This window comes from Lepidochelys olivacea (assembly GCF_965140295.1).
Source record: "Lepidochelys olivacea isolate rLepOli2 genome assembly, chromosome: 1".
Lineage (NCBI taxonomy): Eukaryota > Metazoa > Chordata > Testudines > Cheloniidae > Lepidochelys > Lepidochelys olivacea.
This window is the reverse complement of record NC_140411.1, coordinates 37,707,938-37,727,519: the sequence shown is the minus strand read 5'-3', so window position 1 is coordinate 37,727,519 and position 19,582 is coordinate 37,707,938. Positions and strand designations below refer to the sequence as shown.

Sequence of the window (19,582 nt, the reverse complement as noted above, 5' to 3'; positions counted from 1 at the left end):
ATCCCCTCTTCATCCTCCTAGCAGCACCACTCCCGCTCCACCAGCTGCTGCTTTGCCTGCTGAGCCGCCACCTGCTGCTCAGGGAGTAGTACTTAAAAGGCGCCAAAGAAAGCTTGCCCAGGGCACTGTTTTCCTTAAGGCTGGGCCTGTCCAGGAGCTCTACTAAGATTCTCTGGGCTGAAGGCTGCTCCCCTCTAAGTCGAACGTCAGTACCAGGTAAATTAGTTGAAACAATAGTAAAGAATAACATTGTCAGACACATTGAAGAATATAAATTGTTGCGCAAAAGTCAACATGGTTTCTGTAACGAGAGATCATGTCTTACTAATCTATTAGAGATCTTTGAGGGGGTCAACAAACAAGTGCACAAGGGGGATCCAGTGTACATAGTGTATTTAGATTTCCAGAAAGCCGCCTTTGGCAAGGTCCCTCACCAAAGGCTCCTATGTAAATTAAGTTGTCTTGAGATAAGAGGGAAGACCCTTTCATGGACTGAGAACTGGTTAAAAGACAGGGAACAAAGGGTAAGAATAAATGATAAATTTTCAGAATGGAGAGCGGTAACTAGTGGTGTTCTCCAAGGGTCAGTCGTAGGACCAATCCTATTCAACTTATTCATAAATGAGCTGGAGAAAGGGGTAAACAGTGAGGGAGCAAAGTTTGCTGACTAAGCTGCTCAAGATAGTCAAGACCAAAGCAGACTGAGAAGAACTTCAAAAAGATCTCTCAAAACTAAGTGATTGGGCAACAAAATGGCAAATGAAATTTAATGTGGATAAATGTAAAGTATTGCACATTGGAAAAAATAACCCCAACTATACATACAATATGATGCGGGGGGGGGGGGGGCTAATTTAGCTACAACTAATCAGGAAAGAGATCTTGGAGTCATCATGGATAGTTCTATGAAGATGTCCACGCAGTGTGCAGTGGCAGTCAAAAAAGCAAACGGGATGTTAGGAATCATTGAAAAAGGGATAGAGAATAAGATGGAGAATATCTTACTGCCCTTATATAAATCCATGGTATACCCATATCTTGAATGCTGCGTACAGATGTAGTCTCCTCATCTCAAAAAAGATATACTGATATTTGAAAAGGTTCAGAGAAGGACAGCTAAAATGATTAGGGATTTGGAACGGGTCCTATATGAGGAGAGATTAAAGAGGCTAGGACTTTTCAGCTTGGAAAAGAAGAGTTTGGGGGGGATATGATAGAGGTCTATAAAATCATGAGTGGTGTGGAGAAAGTGAATAAGGAAAAGTTATTTACTTGTTCCCATAATATAAAAACTAGGGGCCACCAAATGAAATTAATGGGCAGCAGGTTTAAAACAAATAAAAGGAAGGTCTTCTTCACATAGCACATAGTCAACTTGTGGAACTCCTTGCTTAAGGAGGTTGTGAAGGCTAGGACTATAACAGGGTTTAAAAGAGAACTAGATAAATTCATGGAGGTTAGGTCAATTAATGGCTATTAGGCAGGATGGGCAAGGAATGGTGTCCCTAGCCTCTGTTTGTCAGAGGGTGGAGATGGATGGCTGGAGAGAGATCACTTGATCATTACTTGTTAGGTTCACTCCCTCCTTGCATTGGCCACTGTTGGCAGACAGGTTACTGGGCTGGATGGACCTTTGGTCTGACCCAGTATGCTCATTCTTATGTTTTTATGTTCTCATATCTGTTACCATCCTCTAGAATTCCTAACTCTACTTTCTTCCTAGTGTTAGTGTCTGATCTTAGGATGCATGAGAAATGGGATGGTGAGTGCTATGGAGAATATTATAATGACTTTATGTAAATTGGAGATAGTCAATTTTTTGTCAAGGTCCAGACTCCAGAGAAAATAATAAAAAAAACCCCAATGATAATAAGTAAATAAAAAGATTTTGGAGTCTGTTCAAAAGCGTGTGGGGGTCCAGTTTTGGCCCGCAGACTGCCTGTTGGCTGATGTAAATCCATGATGTCCAGGGTTGGATTAACACACAGGAAAACCAGGTACATGCCTAGGGCCCAAATTTGGTGGGTGGGGTGAAATTTATGAATTTAATTATGGATTTGCATGTAAACTGAGAGAACTTCACTCACTTAGTGAGCAGCATTGTGACCCCATGCACCAGGTTGCAGTGCTGCTCAGTCAAGTGAATTAAATTCTTTCACTTCGCGGGCAAATCCACACGAGTGGATGAGTGGGCAGAACAGGTCTCATGCACTACTGAGACTCACTTTGCTATTCCTAACAGAGCCAAGGAGAGAGAATGGCAGTGGGTAGAGAAACTGCTTCCTTCTCCAACAAGATAGAGGCCCAGAAGTGTATACTTGCCTAGGGCCCAGTGATAGATTAATCCAGTCCTGGATGTGGCCTCCTCTGGAATACTGTGCAGTACTGATTGCTCCATCTCAAAAAAGGATATTGCAGAACTAAAAGGGGTTCAGAGAGGTTCAACATAGATGATAGAGCCTGGAAAAAACTCTCCTATGAAGAGAGATTGAAAAGATGAGGGTTGTTTACCTCAGAAAAGAGATGAATAAGGAGAGACATGATAAAAGTATATAAAATAGTGAATGGTCTAGATTAGGTAGATTGTGAGCTTCAGTTCTCCTTGCCTCATAACACAAGAACAAAAAAGGTGGCAAATTCAAAACTGATAAAAGAAAATATTTTTCCACCCAACATGTCATTAAACTGTGGAAATCATTGCCACAGGAAGTTGAAACTAAGAAGTAGAAGATTCTAAAAGAGCTAGGACATGTTCAGGGGGTTGGACTAGATGACCTCCTGAGGTCTCTTCCAACCCTACTCTTCTATGATTCTATGATATGGATAACAAGAATATTCAGAATTATAATAGTTAATGCCAACAAAAGCTTTGAAAGGAATGTTGGACCTCATGCTTCAGGGCTTGAGAAAATCTCCAACTATCTAGATTAGGGTGAGACCTACTGTGGGGGGCAGATTACCCCAGATCTGCCTGCTGCATGGTTCTTACACCTTCCTCAGAAGCATCCCTTGTTGGCTCCTGTCACACAGGACACTGAACTAGATGGACCTTAGGTCTGAATCCAGTGTGGCAAGTTCTGTGTGTATTTTTTTTGGTGATGGTCCTAATTTGAATGCATTTAGAAAACTTAACTATACACTAATGATTTTGTTTTGATTATATAATAAATGTGAGTGAATTACTGGTGAATAGTTAATAATGTTATAGAACATAAGAACGGCCATACTGGGTCAGAGCCATAGTCCATCTAGCCCAGTATCCTGTCCTTTTACAGTGGCCAATGCCAGATGCTTCAAAGGGAATGAACAGAACAGGGCAATCAGCAAATGATCCATCCTTTGTCATTCAGTCCCAGCATCTGGCAGTTAAAGGCTTAGGGACATTCTACACACATATAAAATAGTGATAATCATCTTCCATTTCAAAGGATTCCAATGAGCTTTAGCTCTTCTCTAATAAATATGTGGTTCTATTGTGCCTTTAAGGCAAAGATTTGTATTAGGGGCAGAGAAGAGGTGCATTGCCCCATAGATAGGTACAAGCTGCACTTTAACTTCGACAGATGCAGTGCTTCCTGGAGCTCCAGAGAGCTCAGGTGGATTGTGCTTCTTGGAGATGGTGCAGTATATTCTGTGTCCAGCCAGCTCTGCTGGCAAGTGCAGAAGGTAGAGGAGATCCACTCCCTCTCTGTCCCCTTTGGAAAATATAAAATGGGTGCCACTAGTGCTTAAGCTGCCATTGTGGATGGCTTTTGCACGTGGGCACAATGAGGGTGTTCCTTGGCCCCTCTCCTTCCATTGCTTACTCTTGTGTGGGTGGGCACAGTCAGATCCATGTGAGAATCACATTGTGTTTTTCAAACAAAAAACTAATTGTGTTTTTCCTGATGACTTCAGTTTAAATATGAAATGTCCAGTTCATTTAAACTTTTTCAGAATTTGGGGATTTAACTGTGTGACTCTATTGATTTTAATGGGCATTTCAAGGTTTAAAATCATGGACATTTTCATAAATATAGGGGTGAATAACACTAACAGATTTTTATTCTTTGAGTAGTTTGTAGATCTCTAGCACAAACCAATAGATATTTCCAGTGAATATAGAAAACCTTTATTTGAAGTATTTTACCTTATTCTTTGTAAATGTGGCTTTGCATATTGCATGCTATTTAGTTTCTATCTGAACAATAAATCATCAGGTTCATGTTCTACCCTTAGCTAGCCTTGCACAATTATAAACTGGTTACACTTTTCAATTGCAATCTGGCTGAATGAAGTGAGAATTTGACCCTTGAGCTTTACCATTCATATGACAGATGAACACGTTATATAAGACTATGTTTACAAACAATATCATAATCCTATATCCAGATCTTTTCCATCCCTGATTTCTGAGATTAGTTGATAAGTGGCTTGAGCATTGTTATAACATACTGTCAGTAATTTAGACATATAATTTGGCCTACAGTGATGATGGCTAAAATGTGCAGAACGTTCTTGCAGGGTTAGACCCTACAGGAAACCATGCAGTGTGCACTGGTGAACAGAGCGTAGGATTGGGAGCCTGCTTGTAGGACCAAATCTTGATGAGGTGAGGAGTGTGCCTAGGTGAGGAGTGTGTCTTTTATCCCTCAGGAAGGGGAGGACCACAGGCATTCCATAGGGGTGGAGCTAAGAGTCTGAGGTATGCAACCTTTTAATGGGAGAAAGCAGGGCCAGGAGCTCTGCTGCTTGCTCTCTGCTCTTGCAGCCCAGTCTCCCCAGCGTGCTGCCTCCCACACCTCTGGACTAGATGCAGTTTAGGAAACCAGAACTGCAGTTTAACAAGTGGAAGCTGCTGTCAGGCTGCATTCCCACCTCACTCCAGAGAAGATGTGGGGCGGAGAGGACAAGTTTGTAGAGTGTGTGTGTGCATCATACTGGGAGCAGCTGGTATGGGAGTGTGTGGAGAAGGTTAGGGGAGCTGGAGTGTAGAGCGGGCAACTGTTTGGGCCTCTTTTCTTATATTCATTTCTGCATCATGGCTGCCGGAGTGGGAAAATGTATCTCTCACCCTGCCACAGATTAGTCTGTGTGGCTGCAGAGCAGAGGAAACCTGCTGAATTTTCTGTGTGGCAGCAACTGCCAAAGTACATTTCAAAGCTGCATTGGGCCCTCAGGACTTCAACACCTCTTGTACCAAGTGGGAGGAGACTGGTTTTTGCAAGTGTGATTGTCTCATTTGTATGGAGCTTCTGTAGGATTTGCAAGAGCACATTTGAAGAGCTTCTCTAGTTTTCTGAGAGAGTAAATTTAACTCCTGCTGAGAGGAGATGTAATTACCTGATGTAGAATAAAAATCTCTTTAGAAGGTTGAACTGTTTTTCCCACTTTATTTTACAAGTACATGCATTTCTACAGATTGAAGTTCAGAGGCACAGACAAATTCTTGTTGTTTGCTGTTTTTTTTTTCCTTAAAAAGCTCTTCTGCAAATTGTTTGGGCTGCTCTTACATTCTGTGGGCCCCAAAGAGCTGGTACGGGGAGAGGGTTATATTACAGTTTGGCTCTTTTTTTATTTATTTTATTATTTATTTAAAGGCAGGGAGCTGCCTTCCTCTCCAAACCCACTGGCAGAAGTGGAAGATAAGGCCAGCTCCAGAGTTGCTGAATTTGTATAGGGCCAACAAAATATGGGGCCGCAAGGCTGCCCTTGGTTCTGGAATGAAACACATCTAATTAAAAAGTGTTTCTACCACTGCTTTCCAAGGCAGCTGGAAATTGTTCCAAAAAGCAGGGAAATACTGGTCTCAAATTTACATAAGGGTCAAGTTTGTATGATTCAGATCCTGTCTGCCTTTGGTTATCCTGTGATCCTGCATGACACTGAGACAACAGGGAATCTTGTGTATCAGAATTGGGAACACTGAATATGGGCTCTGCTAAACTGACAGGCGAAGGAGGACAGGTGGGAACCGTAAAATATATTTGCTTAATAATCATAGAATCATAGAATATCAGGGTTGGAAGGGACCTCAGGAGGTCATCTAGTCCAACCCCCTGCTCAAAGCAGGACCAATCCCCAACTAAATCATCCCAGCCAGGGCTTTGTCAAGCCTGACCTTAAAAACTTCTAAGGAAGGAGATTCCACCACCTCCCTAGGTAACGCGTTCCAATGTTTCACTACCCTCCTAGTGAAAAAGTTTTTCCTAGTATCCAACCGAAACCTCCCCACTGCAACTTGAGACCATTACTCCTCGTTCTGTCATCTGCTACCACTGAGAACAGTCTAGATCCATCCTCTTTGGAACCCCCTTTCAGGTAGTTGAAAGCAGCTATCAAATCTCCCCTCATTCTTCCCTTCCTCAGACTAAACAATCCCAGTTCCCTCAGCCTCTCCTCATAAGTCATGTGTTCCAGTCCCCTAATAATTTTTGTTGCCCTCCTCTGGACGTTTTCCAATTTTTCCACATCCTTCGTGTAGTGTGGGGCCCAAAACTGGACACAGTACTCCAGATGAGGCCTCACCAATGTCGAATAGAGGGGAATGATCACGTCCCTCGATCTGCTGGCAATGCCTCTACTTATACATCCCAAAATGCCATTGGCCATCTTGGCAACAAGGGCACACTATTAACTCATATACAGCTTCTTGACAACTGTAACCCCTAGGTCCTTTTCTGCAGAACTGCTGCCGAGCCATTTGGTCCCTAGTCTGTAGCGGTGCATGAGATTCTTCCATTCTAAGTGCAGTACTCTCCACTTGTGCTTGTTGAACCTCATCAGATTTCTTTTGGTCCAATGCTCTAATTTGTCTAGGTCCCTCTGTATCCTATCCCTACCCTCCAGTGTATCTACCTCTCCTCCCAGTTTAGTGTCACCTGCAAACTTGCTGAGGGTGCAATCCACGCTATCCTCCAGATCATTAATGAAGATATTGAACAAAACCGGTCCGAGGACTGACCCTTGGGGCATTCCACTTGATACCGGCTGCCAACTAGACATGGAACCATTGATCACTACCCATTGAGCCCGACAATCTAGCCAGCTTTCTATCCACCTTATAGTCCATTCATCCAGTCCATACTTCTTTAACTTGCTGGCAAGAATACTGTGGGAGACAGTGTCAAAAGCTTTGCTAAAGTCAAGGAACAACACGTCCACTGCTTTCCCCTCATGCACAGAGCCAGTTACCTTGTCATAGAAGGCAATTAGATTGGTCAGGCATGACTTGCCCTTGGTGAATCCATGCTGACTGTTCCTGATCACTTTCCTTTCCTCTAAGTGCTTCAGAATTGATTCCTTGAGGACCTGCTCCATGATTTTTCCAGGGACTGAGGTGAGGCTGACTGGCCTGTAGTTCCCAGGATCATCCTCCTTCCCTTTTTTAAAGATGGGCACTACATTAGCCTTTTTCCAGTCTTCTGGGACCTCGTCTGGTATTTGATAAATGCCAGTCACTTTCTGGGAAGATAAAATGCTCTTATGACTTATTTGGGCAATACCAAGAAGCACTTGTCTGTAGTTGAGAGCACTTCATAATAAGAGACCGTGTGGGAAGCCCTTATTACATATATGGCACAAAAAATGCCTGAAACGCCTCATAATTTGCCCTTTAAGTGTCTGATTCTGCAGGTGGTGAGTACCCTTCACTCCTATTGAGTTCAGAGAGTTGAAGGTTCACAACATGTCAGAGAACTGGGCCTTAATAGATGTTTATTTTATTTTGTTAAAATATTTTTTTTTCTGTGAGAGGTTCTACTACCATGTCTCAGATAGATTTGGAAAAGATAATTCCCTTCCCTGCTGATGGAAATTGAGCATACGATATTGTCCCAAGAAAAAGCTGGTTCGTTGCGTCTTGATGTAATAACGAGTTATTGAATAGCTCTTAAAGTTTATTTTAAAATGATGAGATTATTGACAGGTGATATTCTGTGGAAACTCATAATAAAGCGAGGGCCTTCTTTGTCTACCTAGTTGTGTTTCTGTTGCCTTACAGGCAACAGTAGCTGGTGCCAGGTCGTACCATTAATTGCTGTTTAAATAGTGAAATAAAGTATAAGAAAAAGAGCCATGAAATATTGATGTATTTGCAATATAAGAACAGCTTAGTATTCCTCCTGGGATAGTACCTATCATCACTGCTGGAAACGTGGCAGGTGTAAGATGAAAATGTGTAGAACTGGAAAAACAAATAGTATATTAAGGGATAAATCCGTAGTCACCTATTCAGATATTGTGCTGCTGATGATTTGCTGATAATGGTTGTTTATTATTATTTTGTTGTTTTTATTGTTGTTCTGTAGCCTCAGACCATACGGCAGACTCTCCAAAGGACACTGCGGTATTATGAGCATCAAGTTATTGGGTAAGTAAAAGAGACTACAGTAGTTATTAGAAGGGTGAATAAAAGATAAGTGATAGCTGTTGAATTAATATCTTTCTGCCTTCTAAGTCATTGGCTTGGGTAACCAACTTTTCTGAATTTGTTCACAAATACTTAGGCATGTTCTTCAGTAATGATAAATATTATACTTTTTTGTGTGTGCTATTCTTCATCTCTCCTGCTGCAGTGAAATAACTACGCCCAATCCTGCTTTCATTCAAGTCAATGGGAGCGAGACTGAGTCCACAGAGGAGCAGTTGTACAATTTATATCCGTGTTGGGGAGCCTTTTTGTTAAAGTATGAGATTTTTCAGAATGTGCTCACACAGTCAGCAAAAATGGCATAACAGATTAATTATTATTAATGTTTGTTTCAGTCAGACCATGCCCCATTGTGCTGGGTGCTGGACAGGCATATTGTAAAAAGCTTACGGTCTAAGGCCCAGATCCTGCAAGCAGTTACATATGTGAGTAGCTTTAAGTACATGAATAGTCATGTGGAGTTACTCACTTGCATAGGCATTTTCCAGATACGGGCCTCAAAGACAAGTTCTGACAGCTGGCTGAAACAAACGAACAGGTGAGGGGGAGGGAGGACAGGGTAACTATGATAGGAGAATGTTAACCATTCAAGCAATTATTGCTACCCTTTTGTTTTCTGTCTATCCCCTACCATCCCAAGCGTTGTTATTTTCACAGATACCATTCCTCATAGAGCAGGAATACAGTGCCTGCAAGACTGTATCAATTAAACAACTCTGCCAAACGTAGAATAGTGTCCTTGACCGTATTTAATTACGCAGCTGTAATGGCACCTCTTTCTTTTATTACTCCGGTTGGGTCAAAGGTATATTTAAAATCCATGCCACAGTTCTGAAACTTTGTACACTGGAGGGAATTGCTCTTGTACGTTTTGTCAAAATTCACACGACTCTCTGTCCTGCTACGTAGCATTTGTAATGCTAGCACATCTAGCGTGTGCCCCCAGGATAGAGAGGGTGCCATTGCTGTGGGGATCAAGTGTATCTCTTTGCTGGTAGTTATGACATCTATTATGGAGCAGATATGGGTAGGTAGGGGGGAAGCCTTCTGGCAAAATTATTTTTTTTTGTCACTTGAAGGGATTGCTTTGAAGTCTCTCAGTAGTAGATCTTGGGGGGGGGATGGTGTGGGGGAGGGGGAACTACAGTGCTTTAAGAACAGCATATTTATTATAACCATGTAGCTTTTAATTCATGGCCACTAGTGACTCAGAACTATTTGTTTTTAATGGAGACGAAAATAAGGCAGCTCTTCTCACGCTCTAAAGGCCTGTCACTCCTGGTGCTACGCCTGCTACTTAAGCTATGTTTTGCTTCACTTTCACAACTCTCTATATCTTCTTGCTAATCCAATATCTGCTCTCTTCTAAGTGTACAATATAGGGCCTGTTCCTGCAGTTCTTACTGTTACTAGTGGGAGTTTTGCATGGATAAGCCTGCTGGATGTCCCGGATACACTTTAGTGTAAAACACAATACTCACATCAGCATAAAGAGCCAAACTTGCTCTCTGACAGAGTGAATTCCTGGGGCCTGATTCTCTGCTGCTCTGCACTTGGTATAGTCTGTGTATAATAGGTTCTAACAAAATTAGAATAGTAGAACTTTGCACATGAGTGTGAATGACTACAAGATGCAAGCGATGGAGAATCTGGGCTATGGACTAGAGGGAGGGAGAGAGAGAGTCTAGTAGCTTGAACTCAGGGCTGGGAGCCAGGAACTCCTTCATTCCAGTCCTGCCTCTGGCACTGGCTCCCTCTGGTTTTGATCAAAGAGTTCTATGATCTTATCTTCCAAGGTGTCAAGTAGCTCCCTTTGACTTCATTGGCAGTTGAAGGAGCTCAGAACTTCCCAGGAGGTGCTCAACATCCTAGAGCAGTGGTTCTCAAGCTGGGGGTACACAGAGATCTTTAAAGGGGCAGATCAACTCATCTAGATATTTGCCTAGTTTACAACAGGCTATATAAAAAGCACTAGCAAAGTTTGTACAAACTACCATTTCATACAGACAATTACTTGTTTATATTGTCCTAGAGGATGAGAGCCTTTGGGCCTGCTGGGAGGTAGGGAGCACTCTCTTCACCCAAGAGGGCTCAGTATTTAGTAAGATCAGACTCCGAATCCATGCCCAAATTTTGTTAGTGAAATGGAAGATAAACTTATTTAGCTATCCTTCAGTTTTCTTAAGTGGCTTGATTAATATTTGTGGTTTGCAGTGTTGTAGCCGTTTTGGTCCCAGGATATTAGAGAAACAAATTTGGACCAACTTCTGTTGGTGAAAGAGACAAGCTTTCAAGCTACACAGAGTTGTTCTTCAGGTTTGGGGACGGTAGTAAGGACTGGTCTACACCAGGAAATTAGGTTGGAATAACTACATCAGTCAGGGGTGTGAAAATCCACACCCCTGAGTGATGCAGTTCATAGAATCCTAGAATATCAGGGTTGGAAGGGACCTCAGGAGGTCATCTAGGCCAACCCCCTGCTCAAAGCAGGACCAATCCCCAATTTTTGCCCCACACCCTAAATGGCCCCCTCAAGGATTGAGCTCACAACCCTGGGTTTAGCAGGCCAATGCTCAAACCACTGAGCTATCCCTCCCATCCAACCAGTTTAACCCCCAGTGTAGACAGTGCTAGGTCGACAGGAGAATCCTTCCATCGACCTATCCACCACCTCTCGGGGAGGTGGATTACTATGCCCTTGGAACAACCCCTCCTATCCAGGTTGGTAGTGTCTTCACTGAAGTGTTACAGCATGCAGCATTTTAAGTGTCAGAGTGTCACAGCTAAATAGGAGGTGGAATAGATTGTTTAGCATAAGGAGTTATCACATATTTTAAGGGACCATTCAAGGTGAAGTGGCCCTTTAACACCTCTGCAGCTATAGGACAAAAAAAGGGAGGTTAGTGGATTGCAGAATGTTGTAATAAGCCATAAGTAGAGTGTCTTTATTAAGACCAGGATTTTTATGCCCCAATAACAATTATGTGGATGAACTCAGACAACCACTACACTCTCGAATGAACTCACACAGAATAATGATAAAAGACTAAAATACCATATCACCCATGAGCGAACACTTTTCACAAAATGATCACTCTGTCCTTGTCCTCAAAGGAAACCTGCACAACACCTTCAAAAGATGAACCTGGGAGCTTAAATTCATAATTTTGCTAGACACTAAAAATTATGGTGTTAAGAAAGACACTGGATTTATGGCTTATTACAACAATCTTTAGGTTTAATGTACAATTACTAAGAAAAGCACCCCAATGGGGATGACATGTAAAGGAAGAGAGATTTGCCCACTACTTAGCCCTTTGGTGTCCGTCCCCCCATGCCTTTATTCTCATTACAGAAAGTGCTCACTATTATTATTACTTTTCAGGAGTTTGCCCCAGTTCCCAACACTGGCTGCTACTGCTGATATTAATAAAGTGATGTGTGTGTGTGTGTGTGTATTTTTGCCAGATATTACAGGCTTGATTCTGCTCCATTAAAATAAACGTGAGTTTTTTCATTGGTCTGAATGGGAAAAGGATTAAGCCCTACGTTATAGATAGTTAAAGACAAAATAAGGATGTGTTTTCGAAAGCACATTAATAATCAACTGTTAGTCTCCCGACACATTTATTACATAAGTTAAGCAGATGTATAGAAACTGTGTATTTTTTCCCCTAGTTACAGGGATGCAGAAAAGAACTTTCACAATATATCGAACAGATGCTCCTATAAAGACTGCTCTGGCAACGATGAAGCTGAAGATGTCTCAGGAATTCTCCAGTGTACAGCTAATATACTCGGTACTTATTTTTTGTAATATGACTCATTTGCTTTGTTTGGAGGGTTGGGTTTTTGTTTGTTTGTTTTTGTTTTTGAGAGGCCCATCATTAATCATGAATGAAGGTCTTTCCTGTTCCATCCAGGGCAGCTTAGACTGTAGTCAGCATCATTTCATTGGGCTGTTGGTGTCAGGTTATCTCTTTTTCCAGGCATATTTTACTTGTCTGAAATAATCCATCTTGCTTTTTTCACTGGGCATTCACTGTGCCTTCCACTTTGATGTCACTGAGTATTGGAATTTCAAAGGCTTGGGGCCCAAATTCATTTGGGATTGCTGAGGTATAATTTAAAAAAAATGAATTTGCCCTCAGAGGTACATCAGGAGGTGTTTAAGTATTTGCTACAAAACAGCAGATGCATGAGGATTCTGTTAGCCATACTGATTCGGGGTCTGGAGAAACCATGTTTTTAGCAGAACGTAGCCTGCTGAATCATGAGTCTCTTAGGGCTTGGCTACACTTGCGAGTTACAGCGCAATGAAGGAGCCCTGCGCACACTAGCTCACTACCCGTCCACACTGGCAAGGGACTTAGAGCGCTCTGACTCCACGGCTACAGCGCAGCTGGTACTCCACCTCGGCGAGTGGAATAACGCTTGCTGTGCTCCTGCTGGAGCTCCGCAGTGCCAGTGTGGACGAGGTGTTGCTTTACTGCGCTCTGATCAGACTCTGGAAATGTCCCATAATCCCCTTAAGCAGTGATGAGCTGTCAGAAGCTGAAGAACCGGTTCCTTCAGTCGCTCCGGGCGGCACTTCAGCGGCACATCCTTCAGTCGCTCCGGGTCTTCGGCAGCACTGAAGGACCCGTCGTCGAAGTGCCGCCGAAGGCTCGGAGCGAGTGAAGGACCCGTCGTCGAAGTGCTGCCGAAGGCTCGGAGCGAGTGAAGGACCCGTCGTCGAAGTGCTGCCGAAGGCTCGGAGCGAGTGAAGGACCCGTCGTCGAAGTGCCGCCAAAGGCCCGGAGCGAGTGAAGGACCCGTCGTCGAAGTGCCACCAAAGGCCCGGAGTGCTGCCGGGTGAGTAAAAATTCAGAGGCGAGCCTCCCCAGCTGAGAGCTCAGGCGGGACAGACAGGACAGTCCCGCGGGCTGCATGTGACCCGCGGTATGGAGTTTGCCCATCCCTTTAACAAACGGTTCTAAACCAGCTTCAAAATTTAACAACCATTTCGTGCGAACCGGCTCCAGCTCACCACTGCCCTTAAGTGAAGTCTTGTCATTGTTTTGGAACTGCTGCAGGAATGCAGAAATGCCCTTTGAAAGCTCCATTTCTGACAGCCAGCTGCTTATCTGCTCCGAAACAAAGCAACCATTACTGTGGAATGCTGTGTGTGTGAGAGAGAGGCGGGAGGGTCTGCTGCTGTCTGAACTTACAAGACAGCATGCTGACATGCTCTCAGCCCCCAAAAAACCCATTCTCTCTCCCCCCACATCCACACAACACATGCCCTGTCACACTCCCCCCACCCCCATTTGAAAAGCACGTTGCAGTCACTTGCATGCTGGGATAGCTGCCCATAATGCACCGCGCCCGATGCCGCTGCAAGTACAAATGTGGCCATGCCAGTGTGCTTGTAGCTATCAGTGTGGACAGACTGCAGCGCTTTCCTTACTGCGCTCTACGAAGGCTGTTTTAACTCAAAGTGCTCTACATCTGCAAGTGTAGCCATGCCCTTAATTTATATTGTCCTCTTCATGCTGAAGGATCCCAAATACGACAAACTTGTATAAACGTGAAGAAGATATTATCCACCACTGAAGTGTAGCCACCTCTGGGTTGACATATGCAACAACTTAAGAGAACACAGCAGCACTGCACAACAGGACAGGAAATGAAGAGCATTACCATACCAAACTGAAGCTGCAAGGAGAACCTAGCTTGAGCTGGAATTTGGCCTAGACTAATCTGTTTTCTGCATGTTGCTAAAGTCAGGTGTGAACCCTTCATTTAGTAACATTGGTGAGCTGTATACAGAATTTTAAAGTGAAATTTATGTAATAAGTTAGTGCAGTTTCAGATTATGGGTTCAAATAGAGGCAACTGGCCCTACATACTCACACATTCTTCTACTACGTCTTTAGGGTACATCTAGACTGCAGTCATGGGGTGTGATTGCAGCTTGTGTTGATGTGTCCAAGTTAGGTTTAGTCTCACAAGGCCAGCCCTCTGAGTGATTACTTTGAGTTCTGGGCTGGCTTGTACAGCCTATGCTGAGGCTTGCGGTGCCATGGTCTCCCTGTTCTGGGACCTGAGCTAGCTAGATTAAAGATAGCTTGGTTATGCTGGCTCCTACCCATGCATAGACATAGCCTCTGTTCCTGCTCTTCTCTGGAGCATCAGTAAGGTTTTATCAATTCTCAGTCTGTGAAAGCTGATATAAATCCACACGGAAAGAAAAAAAAGCAGAGAACTTTTTTCTAAGAACTTTAATTTAAAATGGGGCATTTAACGCTTTTTCTTCAATAAAACTTTTCATTTTTATTGTTTTGGAGAAACCTTTACAGATCACCTTTACAGGCCACCGGCTAATTCGCTAATTTTAATAGCGCTTTGAAGATATAAAGTGCTAATTATTATTTATCATTGCTACAAGTAATACTTACTACTGATTTTTTAGTCATGGTAGTATCACAGCTGACATTATAAACCCTTGTGTTTATATATACAGGATATAGAAATCAACGATAAATTTGCTCTGAAATTTGTCTTGCAGTGAATTTGCATATGAGTTATTTAACCACCTTAAAATTGCACTGTTACTGATCTATGCATAGGAAATACTCTCAGTGCTAAGTATTGTTCATTATTATTATTTCTTTAAAGCATCTTACTAGCGTTAGATGATTTCTGAATTTTCAGTACTGCACTTATGGTACCTGGGGCTATATTTTCTATGAAGTCTTGTAATCTAAGCACTCTTGGGCCTTGCTAGTACTGTTTGAGAGTCCTCCAAGGAAATCCCGAGGTGCTGCAGGAGATGGGGGTAAGGGGCATAACAGGTGGCATTCTTAGCACTTAATAGTTTCCCTTTCGCTTGGTAATGAACAAAAGCCTGAACAGGGTCCATTTTCAGGAGATTATGTGGCTGGAGATTTCTCATCCCAAGGACAGCATAAAATTGAAGTCCTGACCTTGTGTGATAATTAAAGATCTCATTACCCTCTTTTCAAGAGAACTGGTATTAACTCTAGTATTCTAGCTGCATTCCAGTCTGGGTTATTACATTCTGCTTAACTAAAATCCCTCTTGCAGTTGGAGTAACCATTTGTCTTCCTCTTCTGTCTCAAACTGTTGTACAGGGTTGGTGTGCACTGTAAAATAGTGGATATGTTCCATCTAAGAGATGGCTGTATTTTACTGATGGTCGACGTGCTTCCTCTTCATTCGGACCCTTACCAGGCAAGGTGCTGAGTGCCTGCTGAGAGGTTCTCAGTGCCCTTAATTCCTGCTGAAGTTAATGAGAAGAGAGCAGGCACTCAGCACCTTGTAGAACTGGGCCAAAAGTGCTCCGGGATTTTTCAGAATTAATGATATCACAAAAATATACAATGCAGTATTATGTAAAGTGATTTTTTTCGCTTTTATTGTTAAATAGTTGAGTCCTTACCCTTTCAAAATCATCCATTGTACACATCTTCTTGACTCATGCAGAGGAATCTCTCTTTATAATATTATAAACACATACATAATAATATTGTGAGAGGCCAGACTAAAAACTCTATACTTATTTTCACTATGAAACTACAGCTCTCATGGTCTATCAAGTCTGTGTGCGTTTAAAATTGGTTATGAATACTTGTTTGTGTGTTCTTAAAATAATGTCTGAGGCCTTGATCATAAAACACAATCTAATAGTGTGGGCCCAGGAGCTGCAGCGGATGCAGGGATCTGTACTGAGCAGATCATGGGGCCTAAATATCTGTTTTCTTCAGGGAACTATGCTGGTCTGAGTGAAAGGTACATTTAAAAAACCCAATTATTAAATAAGGTGGGAGGAAGTTACTATTAGGAAATCTTCATTTTTTTTTTTAAATTTGAAGTTGAGTTTAGGACAAGAAATTTTAAATTTAAGGTAAATTCTAAAGGTAATTATTAATAAACACTTACTTCCTTCTCCTCATCCAATGGCATGAATTTAGGAAGGAATATCAGCATTTAAGACTTACTTTGTGTTACAACAGCCAGACTGTTAATGAAGGCTGCTTAATTAGTTCTCAGTTCTATATGTGACAGTTGTTTTCCTGGATGAATAAGGAATAATGAGAGACTGCTTTATACAAATGGGAAATAAGCACTGAGGTGTGTAATCAGTACAATTGATCTTATTATGACATTGTTGAGACAGAAGACTTGAGTGGTGTGATGGTATTTAAACAAATGTTAATTCAAATTCTGCTCTCATTTTATTTAATTTATAATAAAGATTACCCATCTGGCACTCTGTTATACTTCATGCAACCCAGGGGTTGTGCCTGTTTATGCTAGAGGTCAATATCTGCTAGCGTGGGTTGCATGGACAATTATATCTAGGTTATCGTTTTGACTTCAGTCCTTACATCCAGATTTGATACAGAAGACCCTGGAACTTTGGCTTCCATTTGTAGTAATGGAACAAAGCCCTTTCTTAAAGGTACCTATTCTATCTTACTTGTGAATACTTCAGTATGATTCACCGCTCCTGACCCACTGACTCTCAAATTCTCATTCTGTGTTCCTTGACAAAACACAGCGAACACTGAGATCGTCAGTAGACCTGGGAGATAGTGGACAAATGCCTCACTTTGTTGTCTTGGTACTTACACTATTCACAGAACAGTGATGTTTGATAAGATATGCGTTCAGCTTTGTGGGTGTAATTTATACTGTATGAATACTGGAATTTTTCCCTTAGTAAGCTGTCACTAACAGTGTAAAGCAGTCAATCTGTAATAAAAGGACCCGATTCTCCTCTTGCCCTCACTGATTTTACACTGAGGCAACTCCATTGACATCAGTTGTTTTACTCCTGCGTCACACCAGAGGCATAAAGGCATCACGCTGCCTGGTATGGGACATGGCTAAGAGATAATCTCAGGTCAGGGCATATACCCCAAACTGGTGGTATAAGATTGATCATAAGATTTCACCAAGTCAGTAACAAATGTGTGCTTTCAAAATACTATACTAGTTATTATGAAGCCACAGACTGTCCCCTTCAGGGCCTCTAGCCCCTCATGTGCCACACAGGCAAACCGGACTTTATGATGAAAGGCCATTAACACCAAAATTAATCTCACATTAGGTTCTTCCAGCTCCAAAGAACCAGCCACTCACCAAAATATACTTCAGGATCTCACCCAAAACTCATGCAGGTAGCCAATCCTTTAGTAAACTAAAAACTAAAGGTTTAGAAATCACAGTCCAGAGGTGTGGGGGAGGCATGAGGCAAGAAGGTGATGTCACCGTCTCCAATTTATACCCCCTGTCCATGTGCATGGAAAAATACTGGCTCAAACATGGAGCTATGCATCACATGTTCCACGTGCCCTACTGAGTCACTGGGCCTCCTTGGCCATATACTATCTGAGGCATCCTCAGGAGGGGCACTGGAAGAGTTGATTCTCCTTAATGGCCCATCAACACCTTGCTGGCTAATCTTGATGTAAATCTGTCTTGTGGGTGTTGCATGTCATGTCACTGAATCTCTCTGTGCCTCAATTCCCTATCTGTAAAATGGGGATAATACTTCCTTTCTTTAACCTTTACCCTGTAACACCTGTCTGTCCTCTCTATGTGGGTTATAAGTTCCTTGAGGCAGGACTTTCTCATACTATTTTCCCTAGAGCACCTAGTGGAACAAGGCCCAGGTCTTGTCTGGAACTGCTAGCCAATACGTTAATACAAATAAATAATTTTACATGGCTTAGATTAAGACCAAACATATCTCCAAAATATGGCAATGCACTGTATGACTCATGACAGCACTGAACTTTCTAACCTGAGAGAATCAGAGAAGGGGATAGCGGGAATTTAAATCTGTAGCTATTGGAAAATATGGACCAAAAGCTTGTTTTACTCTGTGCTCTAAAAGTGACCACATGGAGGCTCAAACTTCTACCTGGGGAAGTGAATTTCAGAAGCACGGTCTTGCTACTGAGAACACCCTGTACTCTGCTGCCATGTTTTTCTCAGAGGTGATTATTAGTATTTGTTATTTGTATGACCGTAACACCTAGAAGCTCTAGTCATGGAGCAGTAGCCCATTGTGCTAGGTGCTGTATAAACACAGAACAAAAAGATGGTCACTGGGGAAACATTCCAAGAAGACTGTGCTGAAGGCATGTGTTATATAATGGGGAAATACCTAGTTCTCTTATTTGACTAGCGCTCTTGTAAAAATTTCTGAACTGTTACACTTCACTTTATTTCTCATGCCCTAACACAATCTGTATAGAAAGTTATGCAAAAATTTTCTCATTGTGTACAAACACAATGAAGAACAACTCCCCTCCTCTCCCATCACACAGTTGTTACGGGTTTTGCGAAAGAGGGAAAGTTTTCACTGTCTTTTCAGTTCTTTGCAAAAATGAAAGGCAGTTTCTGCAAACAGAAATCATATTTTTGCATTGGAAGTTGACAATATTTTTCTTGGAACATATTTGCAACTTTGCTAAATGTGTGGAATGTCGCCACCATTAATAGTTGTGTTGGCTGCTGGAAGTGATGAAATTTAACCTTCGATCTAATTAATGAACATTTGCAAAAATCTATTTTCAAATGTGAATACTTGACAAGTAAAAATGAGTGTTTTTGTGCAGCCTTTATCGAGAGAGAAATGACAGGTGACCAGATCCTGTTGGCTTTTAATGGAAGTTGGGCACCTCACTTACATTTGCATCTTTTTGAAAACATCACTGCTTATTTACACTGTGTAACATCTAACCACTAGTTCTCAACCAGGGGTACGTGTACCCCTGGGGGACACTCAGAAGTCTTCTAGGAAGTACATCAACTAATCTAGGTATTAGCCTCATTTTACAACAGGCTATATAAAAAGCACTAGCGAGATCAGTACAAACTAAAATTTCATACTGACAATGACTTGTTTATACTGCTCTATATACTATACTCTGAAATGCAAGTACAATATTTATATTCCAATTGATTTATTTAATAATTATATGGTAAAAATGAGAAAGTCAGCAATTTTTCAGTAACAGTGTGCTGGGACACTTCTGTATTTTTATGTCTGATTTTGTAAGCAAGTAGTTTTTAAGTGAGGTGAAACTTGAGGATGCTCAAGACAAATCAGACTCCTGAAAGGGCACAGTAGTCTGGAAAGGTTGAGGGCCAATG

General features: G+C 42.1%; 1 protein-coding gene across 3 annotated transcripts in view; it reads left to right on the top strand.

Moving 5' to 3' along the window:
* The window catches only part of GUCY1A2 (guanylate cyclase 1 soluble subunit alpha 2), a 416,341-nt gene that overhangs the window by 139,099 nt on the left and 257,660 nt on the right, over positions 1-19,582 (top strand). For 2 of the 3 annotated variants that reach the window (XM_084617119.1, XM_084617118.1), the window contains exon 2: positions 8,289-8,350. In XM_084617119.1, coding sequence (XP_084473245.1) covers positions 8,332-8,350 — 19 coding nt within the window. In that variant the 5' untranslated portion in view covers positions 8,289-8,331. Of the gene's footprint in view, positions 1-8,288; positions 8,351-12,088; positions 12,211-19,582 lie in introns of all 3 variants that reach the window. The other variant, XM_084617117.1, reaches the window with a different exon arrangement.